The sequence below is a fragment of the Phoca vitulina genome, unplaced genomic scaffold, assembly GCF_004348235.1.
Source record: "Phoca vitulina isolate PV1807 unplaced genomic scaffold, GSC_HSeal_1.0 scaffold57, whole genome shotgun sequence".
NCBI classification, from domain to species: Eukaryota; Metazoa; Chordata; class Mammalia; order Carnivora; family Phocidae; genus Phoca; species Phoca vitulina.
Genome location: NW_022589760.1, coordinates 5,440,331 through 5,458,609, shown reverse-complemented (window position 1 = coordinate 5,458,609; position 18,279 = coordinate 5,440,331). Strand labels below are relative to the sequence as shown.

Here is an 18,279-nt window from a genome sequence, read left to right as displayed (position 1 = left end):
CACATTTCAGACTTCGCGACCTTTGGTTAGTCATTTAACCTTTTTGTAGTTATGTTTTTTCTCATCTATAAACAGTGAGATAAAGTTTAGATAAAAATGCCCTACTTACTTTATAGGGTTATAATAACAATGAAAAGAAATAATAGCTGTAAAAACATTGATAAGCATATATTACCATGCAAATGGATGTTACTCAGTATTAATTATTGGTACTAGAAGACTACTGAATTACTGGTGCTATGTGATAGACTCTGTGTAAAGCTAATTGGCTCCAAGGGAATCAGACCTATGATTGTATTAATTATCCCATATTCAAACCAGCTAGTCTAATAGGCTCAAGCCACTTCAGTACTTCTTTGCATGTATTTATAATGGTAGGTAATTTTTCATTATTTTGGAGGGGTGTTTCACAAAATCTTTGAGGATGCCAACTTTTATAGTGTGTTAGCAGAAGTAGTCCTTGTACAGAGTTTATAATGCTTATCAAAAATCTATGGGAGTCTTTTTCAGTTACTGTTAAGCCCTTTGATGTTACTAAATTAAATAAAGTGTATGTAATCTTAAACACCCAATGTCTACTGATAAGTTTTCTTTGCTATTATATTTTACTGAAAGCTTTTAAACATTGTATTACATATGTTTCAGGGACATGGACTCTCAGGTTCATCAGGAATTCCAGGCCCTCCTCCACCACCTCCATTGCCAGGTGGTGGGTCATCCCCACCACTACCACCTCCACCAGCACCACCTCTACCTGGAGGAACTCCCCTTCCTCCTCCACCTCCTTTACCTGGAATGATTGGTATACCACCACCACCACCACCACCTTTGTTTGGGGGACCTCCTCCACCACTTCCCCTTGGAGGAGGAATTCCTCCTTTCCCAGAAGCAGCACTTGATTTGCCTTATGGGATGAAGCAGAAAAAAATATATAAACCTGAGGTGCCCATGAAGAGAATCAATTGGTCAAAGGTGATTATGACTATGACTAGACTAGAGTATTTGACCAGATATTTTATGACTAGATTATTTTTGTCTTTGTCCAGCCATAGTTGATCATTAATATGTGAATAACTGTTGCTCCATATAAGTATTGCATAATGCTTGAGAAGATGACTGCTGACTCATGCTTTCCTTTGTGAGTTCACCATCTTATGTTTATCTTTCAGTCTAGTACCCTGTGAATTGGAAACTCCACAGATCATTGGAAATTAATGTAGAAGTCAAAAGGAAAACCAAAGTGAAAATGGTGCTAGAGAATAATATATAAAATATATCACCAAATGAAACATGATTTTGATTCTTGTACTGTTTTAAGTACTACAACATTCTTAAATATAATCTTTATTATTACTGAGCTTTTTTATCTTATTTTTGTTCTTAGAGAATTTTTTTTGTTTTAGTTTTTTTTAAAGATTTTTATTTATCAGAGAGAGAGAACACGAGCAGGGGGAGGGGCAGAGGGAGAGGGACAAACAGACTCCCCACTGAGCATGGAGCATGATGCAGGGCTCAATTCCAGGACCCTGAGATCATGACCTGTGCTGAAGTCAGACAGTTAACCGACTGAGCCACCCAGGCGTCCCTTTTTTGTTTTAGTTTTAAATATTTAGATAGTATGGAATAGGTGGCAGCATTCTGTAGTGACATAACCTAATTATTTTTTAATGTAATTTATGAGGTTTTTTTCTTTTGAATGTTATTTTGCTTTTTTTTTTTTTTTTCTTTTAGAGAGAATGTGAGGGGGGTAGAGGTAGAAGGAGAGAGAGAGTGAGAGAAAGAATCTTAAGCAGGCTCCATGCCTGAGCCTGACATGGAGCTTGATCTCATGACCCTAAGATTATGACCTGACCTGAAATCAAGAGTTGGACACTTAACTGACTGAGCCACCCAGGCACTCCTATTTTGCTTTATTATTATAAGAATATGTCTTGTAAAAAGCTTCTTATCAAGATTGACACAGTGCCTATTTAGTAGGAACTAATCTTCTAATGAACATACTTAGAGTGAAATATGACAGTATCTACATATTAAATTGGTTTGACCAGAATCATGGTTAAACCAGTATTTAAGTTAAGACTATACTCATGCTTTGCTCATAAATGAGGTACAAATGTTTTTGGAATGTAGTTATTTTTTATTAGGTACAGTCCACCAAACTATAGGATCCAGATGCTGTTGGTCCAGTTGTCTCTATGCATAAATTTAATGATATGTTCATTTAGCATTTAAGCATACAGTGAAATGGTACTTATACAACACAAAGCATCATGATGTACTGGAAAATGTACAGTTCTAATCTTGGGTTTTGATGTAGTGGTTAAGAGCACAATTCTCTGGAGCATCACTGCCTGGGTTTAATTCCCCTCTTTGCCATTTACTAGTTGGACAGCCACTTAAACTTTCTGGGGCTGTTTCCTCATCTTTAACATGGAGATAATAATAGGTCCTGCTTCAAGGGATTATTATAAGGGTTAGATTACATAATATATGCAGATCACTTAAAACTGCACCTGATACATTATAGGAGGTATGTAAGTTGTCAGCTATTATGGTTATTACCTTCACCCTGGTCAGTAAATATGGAGAATTAATTCACTTTTCTGAATTTTAGTTTCCTCATTTTTAAAAATCCAGGAGGAGAAAAAAAATAGATGTGAGTTGGGGGAGGGATTTACTAAACTATTTTTAAGATTCCTTCCAGAAGACTTTTTTATTTATTTTTAATTTTTTAAGATTTTATTTATTTGACAGAGAAAGACAGCGAGAGAGGGAACACAAGCAGGGGGAGTGGGAGAGGGAGAAGCAGGCTTCCCGCCGAGCAGGGAGCCCGATGTGGGACTTGATCCCAGGACCCCGGGATCATGACCTGAGCTGAAGGCAGATGCTTAATGACTGAGCCACCCAGGTGCCCCCAGAAGACTTTTTTAAATGTGATTTGCTATATGACTAATTGCTGTTGTGTATCTTTTCTGTACACCAATAGAATTCTGGGACTTCCCTAATGAATATTTACTTAAATGTTATTTTGATAGATCCTGAAATTGATTTAGTAGGTAGATAAATAAAGGAACTATCAATCTTGGTGAAATTGAATTCTTTGAAGAATTAAATATGCAGTAATAATTTAGATACTTATCTTTGTTATTTTTGTTTCAGATTGAACCCAAAGAATTATCTGAGAACTGTGTCTGGTTAAAAGTTAAGGAGGACAAGTTTGAAAATCCTGATCTCTTTGCAAAATTGGCACTGAATTTTGCTACCCAGATAAAAGGTACATCTTATTTTTTAAAATATAAATTTCTTATTCTGATCTATTGAATTCAGTGCTTTGCTAAAAATTTCTAGTAATGTATACATGTATAATTTTTCCAACCTGGACAGAGTCAAACATAAATTGATTAACTTATTTACTAGAATTTACCCAGCAACTAAAGGAGGGTAGCTCATTTTCTTTATTTTTAAGATTTTATTTATTTGAGGGAGAGCGCACACACACACATACAAGCGGGGGAGGGACAGAGGGAGAGAGGAGGGGACAAGCAGACTCCCCGTTCAGTAGGTAGCCTGACATGGGGCTTAATCCCAGGACCCGAGATCATGACCTGAGCTGAAGTCAGATGCTTAACCGACTGAGCCACCCATGCACCCCTCCTTTTAATCTTATTTTTCATAAATGTTGGTTTATTTTTATTGTTTAATATGTGAGGTATACCCATCTGTTATAGTTATTATTTTTACTGAGAAGCAGAGGAAATAAATTTGTAAATTTACCATGTAAGAGAAAACAGTGTAACAGAATACTAATGGCCCAGAAGTTTTCATGAAATATGAATAAGATTTGGCCCTTAGTGCATAAATAGTCTTTCCTCTTACATTTGTACTCCTTATCAATTTGTTTTCCTAGGAAATTTTATGGTTTTTTCCTAACACAAATCTTCTGGAATAACATCAAAATCTGATACCTAATAATTATATTTTACTGATTTGAAAATAGAGTGCTTTGTTTATGATTAGATACTTAGCCTCTTATGAATTTCACATGTAATTTTGATACCATATAGATAACTTCTCAATCTCATAATTATTAGGGTTTGTGAATTTTTGGTATTTTAACTACTATTTTACTAATTATTGCAGAATTGATAGTTCAGATAAGCATAGGATCTTTTTAGTCTGGATGAGTTTCCACAACTAAGAAATTGATATATTCCATATGGCCATGCCCTCGGAATTGGCAGCTTTACCATTCATTTGTATGATTTGTCACAACATGCCCTAGAATGTGAGACTCTGAATTTGGGAAGTTTGAGAGAGAGAGACCGAGAGACAGAGGTAAAAAATACTCCTTTTCAGACCTTCTATTATATCTTGCACACTGGAGGTGCTTGTGCTGTATTTGTTGTTGCTTGTAGATTGAAATTCACACACACACAGAAATCAGAGGTGATTAGAAGAAATTTGACATGTTAAAAATTCCTGGCATTAATTCTTTTTTTTTCTTGTAAGTAACCTTCACATTTAAAGGGTTCTTGAGTGACTCCAGAGACTACTGTTTGTTATAAACACCTTTTTTAATTAAAAAAGGTAAAAATGCTTACATCACAGTATTCATATAGTAAAAAGAATTTTAAAAAGGATGCATGATAAGCTTATCCCTTTAATTCCAGACTTACAGCTTCTTCCCCAGAGAAAACCACTGTTACTAATTTCTCACATTGCCTCCTAGAAATAGTCTGTGCTTCTAGATGCATATGTGTATTTATCATTTTTTTGTTTTTTACTTCTTGCTGTTTTTACTTTATATACTTGGATGTTACCCATAATAGCTTGCGTTCATCTACTATGTTCCTTTGGCATACTGCATAGAATTTGGTGGTATGGACTTACCCTAATTTATTTAACCAGTCCCCAGTGAATGGGTATTTAGATTAATTCCAGTCTCTTTGGTATTTCAAACAATGCTGGGATAAATGTGTATCTACATATACCTTTGTGCACATAAGATCTATTTGTAGGACAAATTCTAGAAGTGAAATTCCTGGACAAAATGCTGTATACATTTATAATTTTGATATATATTACCAAATTGCTTTCCAAAGAATTTGTGTCTTTAGTGGCACCTAAAATATATATGAGTATCTGTTTCCCTACAACGTTTGTCCATCTCAGAGGTGAAAGTGGTAAATCATCCATGTTTTAATTTTGACTTCTTAAATTTGGAGTGAAGGCGAGCAGCTTTTATTACATTCAAAGGCAATTTTTATTTACTCTTCTTTGAACGTCTCCCTTCAGTTCTTTGCACATTTGTAGTGAGCAGTTGTTCTTTTACGTCTCCATGGTTTTTTTTTTTTTTTTTAAGATTTTATTATTTATTTGACAGAGAGAGACACAGCGAGAGAGGGAACACAAGCAGGGAGAGTGGGAGAGGGAGAAGCAGGCGTCCTGCCAAGCAGGGAGCCCGATGCGGGGCTTGATCCCAGGACCCTGGGATCATGACCTGAGCGGAAGGCAGACGCTTAATGACTGAGCCACCCAGGCGCCCCTCTCCATGTTTTTTGTATTGAGTCCCACAAGAATCATAGATTTCATAAAATTTTAGAGTTAGTCTGGACCATAGAAATGATTAAGTCCAACTCTATTTTACAAATGAAGAAAATTACGTTTGAGACATAGAGGTAAGTATAAAATCCATTAGAGAGTTTCTAAAGGTAGTGTGATATAGTGGAAAAAGCCTGAGGAAATGGAGTCCACTTATTTGCATTTCAGCTGTAATACTTGTAACCTCTGAGACTGAATTTTCTCATCCATAAAATGAGTAGACTAATGTTTATCTAGTAGTGTTGTGAGAATTAAATAAGGTTATATATTTAAAGCACCCAGCACAGTGTTTAGTATAGTAGGCACTTAACAAATATTAATTCCCTTTTCCCTTTCATTTAACATGATGCTGTGTATGTGTGTGTGTGTTTTGCCTTAGTTGTTGACACTTAATCCAGCTGTTAATTCAGCAAGAGAATTTCCTGCTCTTCTGAGCAGCACTTGATAGAGCCAATCAGTTACAATAGAAGCAATTCTTACTGCAGCTGCTAAAACCTAATAAAAATTATATAAAGGCTCTCATCTACTCACTGCTAAGAACACTGCATTCTTGTTCTTCTTAGCTCTGATTCTTTGAATTTTATGTGTGACACTAGTACTACTATTTTCCTAATTTTGAATATTTGAGTACAAATCAGGTCAGGAGTACCTTTCAGTAATATTACTTTTACTAAGATTTATTTTTCAAAGGGACATTTAAAGGAACAGTTAAGCATCATAGCATATTCCAGACATAAATAACGTAGCCAAAACAGATTTTAATGATACAACATTCCCATTTATTTCAATGACACTTAGTAACTGTTGATTGACCTTACTATAACAGCTAAAGTTCCTTGTCACTTGCAGGGTCTTGATTCATAATTTGGCCAATAGGTGGCAGGATCAGTAAGAAATTAGGAGGCTCTGGCTCCAGTGAACTCCAAGCACACTTCCCTGGCTTTCCTAGCTCCAGGAAGCACTTTCTTTCCCATTTTGCTGTTGCTTGCCACTCACTCAGTTGCATTCCGGAAGGAGGAACACACTCATTGTTTCTAAGGCCTATTTCCAAAGCTCTTAGACCCAGTGTTCCAGAACCTCTGAGAATTTTCTCCTGTTGCAAGGGGTTTGGAGAGCTTATTTCTTGTTCTCCCTAAATGCACTGAAAGCATTACTAGCCTATGTTAAGAAAATGTTTAACTTAAGAGTTCAAAGTACTTCAGGTTGATGAATAGAAAGAAGTTTTTTTTAAGATTTATTTATTTAAGAGAGGGAGAGAGCATGAGATTGGGGGGGTGGAGGGAGAGAGAGAGAGAGAGAGCGCGAGCCCTCAGACTCCCTGCTGAGCTGGAGCCAGACATGGGGCTCAATCCTAGGATCCTGAGATCATGACCTGAGCTGAAATCAGGAGCTGGTGCTTAACCTGTGACTGAGCCAACCAGGCACCCAGAAAGAAGTTTTAAAATACCTCTGATTCCTATAATATTTACATGTGTAAATACTTAATATGTGTAATTACCATCAAATTATACTTTCCATTTGAATTACTTAGAGAGGAAGCGATTTTTAATTTTCTATTAATAAACCAAATTATTTCTAATTTAGGAGAGACTGTACCTCTCATTTAATTTAATTTATATCTGTAGAGTACTGATTATATACAAGGTACTCTACTCAGTGGGAAGGAGAGAAATGAAGGTCTTGTTCCTCCCGCACCAGGGAACTTAATATCTAGTGAAGGAGAGAGGAAGAGGTACACTACATTTAGTCAAGTTGTGTAGATATTTTTTACATAGGAACGCAGGATGGGAATATAGTTAATTTTTAGTAGGGGAATTGAAGATCCCATAGGTGGTATAATTTGAGCTGGGCCTTGAAATTTAAGTAGAATTTTAATAGGAAAAGAAGGAAAGAAGACATTCTAGGCAGAGAACACCATTAGAAAAGTATGGAGGTGGGATGAGGTACATATTGGGTGAGGTGCAGCTGTTGAAAGCACAGCCTATTGAGTTGGGACTTGGAGGTGAAACTGGTAAGGTGAACTTCATACTGAAGAAATGGGGTTTTGTATTTTAAGCATTAGCAGCACAATAATTAGATTATAAACTATTGAGGAGGCCTTTGGCAGACAGATAGGTGATGGGAATTCACAGGTACATGATAGAGCATTGGTTGTGAATAAACTACCAGTGGTTTAGGCAAGATATGAGGATATCCTGATTAGTATGAATTCTTAATCTCAAAGGTCTTCTAGTTCCCAAATTCTGTGTTCCCATGATTAATATGTAGGTTCTTACAAGCTTAATGTTGCTATGTGACAAAATATATCTCACAATGCTCTCTGGTTTAATGAAAAAATATGTATATATTAGATGCAGCTTCAAAAGACCCTATTAGTACTTTTGAATATATATTATATATGTAACTGTTAGAATTTGTATCTATGTTCTAGTTTAGTATTCAATTTGATGATATTTGGGGCCATATAAACATCAAGGCTACAAAAATAGTATCATTTTCCTTAAAAATCTGTAGTAATTATAGATAACAGTGATACTAAATAAGAATTAAAGTAATGGTGGTTAATATTAACTAAAAATAATAATAAAATGTAGGTTATAACTGCAAATTCTAATTAGAATTTCAAGGGTTCTCTAGAGGCTTCAGGAAGAACAAAAATTGCATGGAAGTTGTAAGCAGTTTCTTTGGTTTTAATGTTGCTTGGAGGAAATATAAGAAATAAACATAAAAGGTTAATAAAATTTAGCTTCTTCAATAATATATTTCTGTGGTGTAATTTAGCTTTAATAATAAGAGAAAATTGAGGTGCTATAAATATTTCATATGCATATAAATGCCATTTTGCAATGCTTGAGATATTGGGCATAGCTTCAAAATTATGGTGGAATGGAGTTTAAAGATGTATTTATGTAAAAGCACTTTTCCTCTAGGATCATATTTTAAATTGTGTTTCTTAGTCATTGAATCAGCTAGCTGCTTTTGACGATACCTACCCTTGTTTGGTTGCTTAATAGAGTATTATATTTGGTGAAGCAATGAAATAAGAAAAGGGTGGTAAAATCTAATTCATCTGTCTTCATCATATAGAAATTCTTAGAATTGACTTGAAAATAATGAGATGTCTATCTCAGAGTGCACACCCTCTATAAAATAGTGCTAAAGTGTGCTGAGAGACCTGGTGTCCTAACAAATAATTTGTCATCTTAATGACACAGTATGCATGTTCTGTACTATAAGCTTTAATATATATGGAAACAAACCAAGAAGGCTTAAATCTTTCAGGCAGCCAACTAACCACCGTATATACCTTATATAATTTAACTTACGATGAACATACACTCCTTTCCAGTTGGCATGTTCTAGAATCAAACAATTACCTCCTTTATGTAGAAGAGGGAACAAGGAATTTGTGAGCCAGAGATGCAAGCCATTGTTTAATTATAAGAATCGCTATTTGTAGAGAGCAATTGAGACACTGTAGTTTCACTTTCTAAATGAGTAGGCATCAGAATGGCTCTATTTTACATATTGGTGATAGTGTGGTGATTGTGCTACTTCTGCCACTAATACCATCACTATTAATAGCAATGATAGCACATTTATTAAGCATTTACTATGTCCCAAGAGATGCATAAACATTTTAAATTCATATCTCATTTAATCCTCACACCAACCCTGGATACTATTATTGTGGAGAAACTGAGGCTATGGGAGATTAAACAGTATGTCTATTTTACATAGCTAGGAAGTGGCAAAGCTGAGGTTTGAACCAAGATTTGTTCTTAATCTCTTACTTACATTGTAGCAGTGGCTTTAAAAATTTATTTTTATTTTTTTAATATTTTAATTCCAGTATAATTAACATACAGCGTGTTATTAGTTTCAGGTGTACAATATAGTGATTCAGCAATTCTATACATTACTCAGTGCTCATCATAAGTGTACTCTTAATCCCTGTCACCTGTTTTACCCATTTCCCCCGCCCCACCTCCCCTCTGGTAACGCGCAGTTCTCTAGTTAAGAGTCATAACAATGGCTTTTAATGACTCTTAAGCCCTTAGTAATTTGTGTGTTTTGTTGCATAGGTCACTGATCCTTTCTTTTTTTTTTAAAGATTTTATTTATTTATTTGACAGACAGCGAGAGCGGGAACACAAGCAGGCGTGGGAGAGGGAGAAGCAGGCTCCCTGCTGGGCAGGGAGCCCGATGTGGGGCTTGATCCCAGGACACTGGGATCATGACCTGTGCCAAAGGCAGACGCTTAACAACTGAGCCACCCAGGCACCCTAAAGATTTTATTTATTTATTTGACAGACAGACACAGCAAGAGAGGGAACACAAGCAGGGGCAGTGGGAGAGGGAGAAGCAGGCTTCCCGCTGAGCAGGGAGCCCGATGCGGGGCTCGATCCCAGGACCCCGGGACCAGAACCGAGCAGAAGGCAGACGCCCAACAACTGAGCCACCTAGGCGCCCCTCACTGATCCTTTCGTAATGCTATAGTTTCACATATATTATCTTGTGAAGTATGTAATCCTATTATCCTGACACTGAAGACAGTTCTTTAGAACTTAAACCAAAGCTGGGAAGTTGTATTTTCATGGAAGGGAATAAAGTTATTTTTTTGAAGATTTTGTAGGTGCTTTCTGCATAGAATCTATCATTTATGAGGCATTGCTATGACTTGAGGCCTGTCTCTTCTCATAATGAATGAAGGAATGAGGTCTTCATGTCCTTATTCATTTCATAAGGATATATTAATGCACATAAGATACATAAAGTAATGAAATCAGTTTTTCATAGGGCTTCGGGGTTAGCTTCATAACATTATAAACACTTTGTGTTATTTTAATATGACACTTCTTAGTTATGAGTTAGTGAGACTGTCTCTCTCCATTTCAGTAATTTGTGCTGATAAATATTGTATTGATTAGGCACAATAACAGGTGTTCAGTTGATAGCATTTACAATTCACACAGATACTCATTCACATTTAGAATTATTCTTATAGCTAAATTAGTTTTATTTTGGCAAACAGAAATTATTTATAATTATTTATAATAAAATCCAGTGGAAAATTTCAACACAGCTATATAAAACTACAAAGAGTTATGTTTTGTTCCAATTGTCTATTGATGGCAGTGAATGCAGTTCCAGGCCATATCTTGCATGATATAAGAGGTAAGAAAAAGAAGTTTCTCCAATTTAAGAAATATATTTAATTTAGAGAAATTCAAATGTGGTAGCTTTTCTGAGGCATTATATGTAAGTAATCCTTTTAGTCAGTTAGTCCTTGTCAGTGAGAATAAATTTAATTCTTTCTTTTTAATAGGTTATTCAGTAATGCATGGTTTTTACTGTTTTCCCTAATTTTAAACTATGCTTTCTGATATTATTATTATCATTATTATAGTTTTCATTTATATCATTTTTGTTTTTTGTTTTGCTTTTGTTTTTATTTTTTCCAGTTTTATTGATATAATTGACATAATATTGTATAAATTTAGTATATACAGTGTAATAATATGTATATTATTGCAAAATGATTACCACAATAACTTTAGTTAACACCCATACATCAACTACATAGTTACAATTTTTTTTCCTTGTGATGGAAAGTTTTAAGATTTACTCTCTTAGCAACTTTGAAATATACAATACAGTATAGTATGGTTAACTATAGTCATCATGCTATACATTACATCACTAGAACTTATTTATCTTATAACTGGAATTTTATATTTAAAAAATTTTTTTTGTATTATTTTTAATTTTTTTTTAGAGGGGGGAAGAAGGGGGAGGAGTAGAGGGAGAGGGAGAGAGAATCTTAAGCATGCTCCATACCCAGTGTGGAGCCTGATGTGGGGTTCGATCTCAACAGCCCTGAGATCATGACCTAAGCTGAAATCAAGAATTGGTGTCATAACCAACTGAGCCACCCAGGTGCCCTAGAAGTTTGTACCTTTTGATTACCTTCACCCAGTTTCCTTACCTTCTACCTCTTGCCTCTGGCAACACAAATCTCATCTATGTTTCTATGAGCATATCATTATTTTAAAACACTGTTTAACATCTTGTAAGGTAGGTGTGTTGATTGAGCTAAATTTTGTTATTAGGTGCTCTCTAGGTACTGATACTGTATAGAAGATGACCCAAGATATCCAAGATTATAGCATAAAAATATCACTTCCATTTTAACACATGCTTCTAGGAAGACAGCTGCCCTTGAAAACAGGTTCATATTTTTGTGTGTGACTATCATGTTGAAAAAATGTTAATTTCTTACTTTATTTTTGTGGATTATGTTAGTTACCTATAGCTATATAACAGATTACCCCAAGATTTAGCAGCTTGAAAGAACACACATTTATTTTCTCAGTTTCAGGAATCTTGGCAGAACTTAGCTGAGTCCTCTGCCTCAAGGTTCCTCACAAGGCAGCATATAAAGGGCTGTCAGAGTTGTGGTCTAATATGAAAGCTTGAATGGGGAATAATCATTCTTAAGCTCACCCATATGATTTTGGGCAGCATTCAGTTTCTTTAGGGCTACTGGACTAAGGATTTCCATTTTTTCTTTGCTGGCTATTGTCCAAAGGCTGCCCTCCGTTCCTTGTCTCCAAGGCCTCTCAGTGGTGCCACTCACAAAAGGCAGTTTGCTTCATCAAAGAGCACACACCAGGAAGGAATGAATTAGAAATGAAAGCAAAAAGGAACTCAGTCTTTTGTAGCCTAATTTTACGATTAGAAGCAATTAACTAGGTCTAGCCCTCATACACACATGGAGAGGGAATTACTCAAAGGCACGAAGACCAGGAGACAGGGAGCCTTTGGGAACCATTGAAGAAGCTGCCTACCACATGGATATATACTATTTTATTTCTCAGCAATTACAAGTGCTACAACAACTCCTTGATGACTTCAACAGAATCCTAACTGGTTTGTGCATTTAGTCTTGTTTCCTTGTGATCAGTTTTCTACAGCCTAGTCAGAATTGTCTTTCTTAAAGTGTAAATTAATATAGCACTCCCATGCTTGGAATATTTCACTACTTATTGTCTTCAAGGGGACATCTAAATTCTTCCTCATGTGTTTCAAGGTCATTTGCCTTTTCACTCCCCCTAAATTGTCTTTAGATTGAACTCTTTTGTTCCTGGAACCAGAGACACTTAGAACACTTTGCAACTTCTTTCTGAACACACCTTCATCAGTTCTTCATTTGGCCTCTATTTAGATTACATTTCCATCAGAATGTAGTCTTCACAGTATATTATAATTGTCTTTACTCATTTGTGTCCCCCATCAGATATTGACATTCTTGCAGGTAGGCAGGAAGTATTTCCATTTTGTTTACTATTATTTCCCAGCATGTACCACAGCTTCTGGCAAGTATAAGTGTGTTCAGTGAACACACAAATGAATTACAGTTAAGTGTACTTAGTTTCATAGTACCAAGGCAAATAAAGTATGGGTGCTAAATCAGAATCTAGGCACATAGTAGGAAATGTGTATATATATATTTTTTAAAGGTTCATTTTTATATTTTAGAGAGAGAGAGAGCACAAGTAGGAGGGGCAGAGGGGGAGGGAGAGAGAGTCTCAAACAGATTCCATGCTGAGTGTGGAGCCCTATGCAGGGCTTGATCTCATGACCTCAAGATCAGGACCTGATACGAAACCAAGAGTCAGATGCTCAACCGACTGCATCACCCAGGAGCCCCAGAAATACGTATATTTAATAATTCATTTGGTGATATAGATATAAGAGAATCTGTCTTTTGAAAATCTTATGACTGATTAAATACCAGTGATCTACATAATTCAGTCTGTCTGTGGTAGTTTGTTAATTTGCCCATTTAAGTTCTGATGATTTAGTAATTCACTTTATTTAGGTATTTATATTTATATATTTATAGTTATATATAGTTATATATATAAATTCTACTTTATATATTCACTTTATTTGGATGTTTATATATGTAAATTCTACCTTTTATGTTAATATATAAAGCTGTAAATATATACTTATATATATAAATTCTACAAATTTTTAATATTTTCAAATGTGAAAGATACGTGGTTTTTTTTTTTTTTTCAGTAGTGACCTATTGTTGATTTAAGCTACTTTAAAATAGGATAATTATCAGTAAATAGAAGGACCATCGATAGGAATTCTGTTAGACTGAAGATAAATACACATAAGAGACTCATAGCAAAACTAACAATTTTAACAATTACAAGTGTTAATGTTTGTTGTATGCTTACTATATGCCAGGTATTTTGTTAAATGTTTTACATGGATTATTTAATTTTTTTATCCTATGATGTAGATATATTTTTTGTTGCCATTTTGCAGATGAGCAAAGTAGAGCTGGAAACCAAGCTTAAGCAGGATGATTCCACAGCCCACATGCTTCACAACTTTGTTATACTTGTTGTATGAGCAAAGACATGAAGATATGGTCCATTAGAACAAGACTGAATCCACAGCCCATGCTTTCTTTTTCCTCTGTAGTGTGATTGTGCCTATTAAAGCTCTATGATAAAAAAAATCTCCATTCAAGATCCAGTTGTCTGTCCCATAGGATAATGATAGGCTATATATGATCATGCCTTTTGAAGTACCTTATTCTTGCCTACCCAATCCTACCTAGCTTAGTGTAGAGTGTTAATGTATTTCTATTAATTGGGCCCAGTAAAAATATATTCCTAAAGTGACAGAACTAAATGAATCAATTTGCCCAATGAAAAAATTATTTATAGTATATTGCAAAGCATATCTCCCAATATAAAGCCAGTCTAGAAAAAGTGAAAATATATTGAAGTTGGCTAAGTTCTTCACATTATGTGGTCTGCCTTTAGTTTATCTGTGGCCAAATATTAGTAGTAGTCTGATTTTTCCCCACCTCTCCAGCACCATTTCTTCATGCTCTTTGTCATCTCTTAATGCTGGCTTCAGGATAATATTTTTAATTTAAATTACTTTTATAGGAGCCTAAACAACATATGTGATGCATTCAAATGGCAAGTATAACGATTGTGGTTTATCAATATTCCTTCCATTTGAATGGTTTACTGAGATTTGACTGTGTCTGGCTTCATGTGATAAGAATAGACTGATAACGTGCTCCTGGCAATATGTGAGAATGTATTGTTTTCTAGCATGTAATTGCTTTTAATAGAAGGCAATAAAAGTAACTACTCTGTGACACATGGTGCTATTAGGATATTTGTAGTTTTCTTTGAAAGGAGAAGCTGGTATGATGTAGGTGCCTTTTGTTCCAATAATAGTAATAATAAAGATGCTATCACTTCCCTCCTCGGTTTTACTTACCGTTTGTTCTTGTAGTGTCAATCAAATCACATTCTTTTTGATTATTGGCATTTTTATTCTATTTCATACGCTTTTATTTTTTCAGTGATGACAAGTATTTTAGTAATTTATTATATTATCAAATGTTAAGTGTATCTGCAAGATGGATCAGACTATGGTTCTACAATTCTCATAGTTCATAGACATTCAGTTTATTAATTTTATTACTTGGCATTGAACACATTTGGTACAGAAGAACCAAGGTAACTGACACAGTAAGCACTGGACATATTACTTTGGTGTAGTGTTCTAACCAATTTAAACAGTTGGCCATAGGTAATATGATGACAAAGGTAACTGTCAGCTATTTTATTTTTTATTTTTTTAAAGATTTATTTATTTATTTGAGAGAGAGTGTGCAGGGGGTAGGGGCAGTGAGTCTTAAGCAGACTCTGTGCTGAGTTTGGAGCCCCACGCAGGGCTGATCCCAGGACCCTGAGATCACGACCTGAGCCGAGACCAACAGTTAATCTGCCTGAGAACATCTCCATACTATAGGGCTCTTAAATTGTTTAATATTGAAGACTTTTGAAGGTGCTTTTAAAATTTAGTACCTTACCAGAGACTTTTGAAGGTGCTTTTAAAATTTACTACCTTACCAGATTAGGATGTAACAATATATCTTTATTATTAAGGTACTTAATAAAAGTAAGTCAACAAATTCTTTTTTTTTTTAATTTTTAAAATTTTTTAAAAAGATTTTATTGATTTATTTGACAGAGAGAAACAGAGCAAGAACAGGAACACAAGCAGGGGGAGTGGGAGAGGGAGAAGCAGGCTTCCTGCAGAGCAGGGAGCCCAATGCGGGGCTCGATCCCAGGACCCTGGGATCATGACCTGAGCTGAAGGCAGACGCTTAATGACTGAGCCACCCAGGCGCCCCAACAAATTCTTAGTTTTGCTATTTTTCAGGAACATGACTGAATATATTTTAAGTAAGCTTTATTGAGAGAGATAGTCATTTGTACAAAGCCTTTCCCTCATTATCCTAATATTACAGTATTTTTTTCACTTTGTTACAGTGCTAAGTCTTTATTTCTTCATACCTTCAGAGACATCGAGGCAATTACCTTACTATTGTCAACTCTCTTAGGTTTAATAATGTTTTCTTAAATACCATTATCAGTTTCCTTGCTGGGCAGATTATATTTGTGCCTCAACATATATATATTGCATAATACTTGCTTGAGAGTTATTGCCAATAGATAAATTTACTTAGACGCTAGTTAGGACCTAATAAATTAGTAGTCTTAAGAGTTTGTTCTGATTTTTATGTATAAATGGGTAATCTTTTTTAAATAATTTAGTATTATGTGATATATGTAGCAGCTCTCAGTTATCTGCTTTAATAGATTGGAACGAAAGTATAAAACTTCTGGGGGGTATATGTGGAAGGTGGAGGCAATTAAATGTTTTTATAATAGTCTTTTTCTTATGTGTCAGTAACTTTAGCTCAGGCTTATTTGTATCCTCTTGGACTAGGGATAAGAAATAAAAGAAGCAGTGAGAACAACTTTCATATAGCCAGATCTAGGGCTTATTAAAGATTTTTCAAAGATAATCTTAAACCTTTGTTGGCAGAGAGAAAATGGGCTCTCGGCCTTTGGGAAACATTCTATATAAGTCCTTTCTCATGCCTTAAGTTTCTCCTGGGCTATACACTGCAGAAATCCTGTATCTGCTAGTGAATTCCTTCATGGTCATAAGAAATACAATGGATTTACACTGTTTGGGGTGTTATTTTAAGTTGTAAGATTCTCTTTTTGTAGATTGTTTTAATTCTCTCGTCTCTGTTTTTTTTGTCTCTTGCAGCAACCAGCAGTATTGTTGGTAAGAATCCAATAAACAGCTCAGGATTCATATGGTTAGAGCTGCAATATATGGAGTTACATATACCTATGTATAAAATTGACTCATTCATGAACTTGCTAGATTCAATCTGGGCTGTGAGCATTCTGTTCACTGGTTACTGAGAGTAGTCTGCATTTTCACCACTAAGCAGTTGACAACCAAGAATATACATATATGACCTGGACATTCAACATGTATCTAATAGAAGAGATATAGAACCAGAAAATAGTTGACTCATAAAGCATTTGTTATATACTACAATTTTTTTTGAACTTTTTTTAACATATATTAAATCATTTAATCCTCATGAAAGAAAACCTATGAGATAATGTTACTATCTCCAGTTCTGTAGATGAGACAGTTGGGCCATGGAAAGATTAAGAGATTTGCCCAAAGGTCACCAGGACAGTAGATAGCAAAGGTGAGTTTGAACCCAGTGTTCTTAATTATTATGCAAACTGCCAGGTTCTAGGTCATTTACATGCTGTCAGTTATATAGCTGGTAATTTAGATTCCTTTTATATATTTATGAAGTATATGTCATAGAAACTGCAGTCCCATTCTATCAGCCTGATACATGCCCAGGCAGGTCTGGAGTTTATTCTGGAAGCCAGAATCGATGCGATAAGCAGGGAAGAGAGTTAGTCTGTTCAGTGATATATGCTGGTTATGGGAGAATTTCCATACTATCTAGGTTTCTGTCTGAGTTGCTTCTGAATCTGAACAATATTGTTCATTGGTCATCTAAATATACTTATTTTAGAATCAAATCTTGAAGGTGACATTTGCAATTTGGGTTTCCAAGGTCATTTCCAAACATCTTCTAGGAAGTGACTGTGTGTAGCAGTTGTAGTCATGAAAGCGTGCTTCTCTGAATGGAATCAATATGCAACTTACCAATATACATTTTTTTATACCATTTCAAATAGATTGATTTAAAAAAGTCATTGAAAATGTATAAACCACTTAAAAGGTTGTAGAAAACTTAATTTTATAACAATTTTAGTCAAGTTGAAATCATGGTATGTCATTTTTAGGTTTTTTTTTAAAGATTTTATTTATTATCTGAGAGAGAACGAGAGTGAGAAAACACAAGCATGGGGAGCAGCAGAGGGAGAGGGAGAAGCAGACTCCCCGCTGAGCAGGGAGCCAGATTGTGGGGTTCGATCCCAGGACCTTGGAATCATGACCTGATCTGAAGGCAGACACTTAATAGACTGAGCCAGCCAGGTGCCCCATTTTTAGTTTTTATATGAAAGGTGCTTGGTCATTTTTAAGAATCATTCTATTTACTGCCCATCAATACTGGCTCACTAGAATGTTCAGTGTTCATAGGCATTCCCTTCAAATTTTCTGCACTTTCCAATTTTGAATTAAGGTCAGATTAGAGGGTTCACATAAAATAAATTGGAATCATCATCAAAAGAGGTTATATAAATGGGCTTTGATACATGGTGATAC

The 18,279-nt window shown here is 35.2% G+C and overlaps 1 protein-coding gene across 3 annotated transcripts in view; it reads left to right on the top strand.

Moving 5' to 3' along the window:
- The window catches only part of DIAPH2 (diaphanous related formin 2), a 951,942-nt gene that overhangs the window by 294,206 nt on the left and 639,457 nt on the right, over positions 1-18,279 (top strand). For all 3 annotated transcript variants that reach the window (XM_032390097.1, XM_032390096.1, XM_032390094.1), the window contains 2 exons: positions 646-972; positions 3,160-3,274. In XM_032390097.1, the coding sequence (XP_032245988.1) occupies positions 646-972; positions 3,160-3,274 (442 nt within the window). The remainder of the gene's footprint in view (positions 1-645; positions 973-3,159; positions 3,275-18,279) is intronic.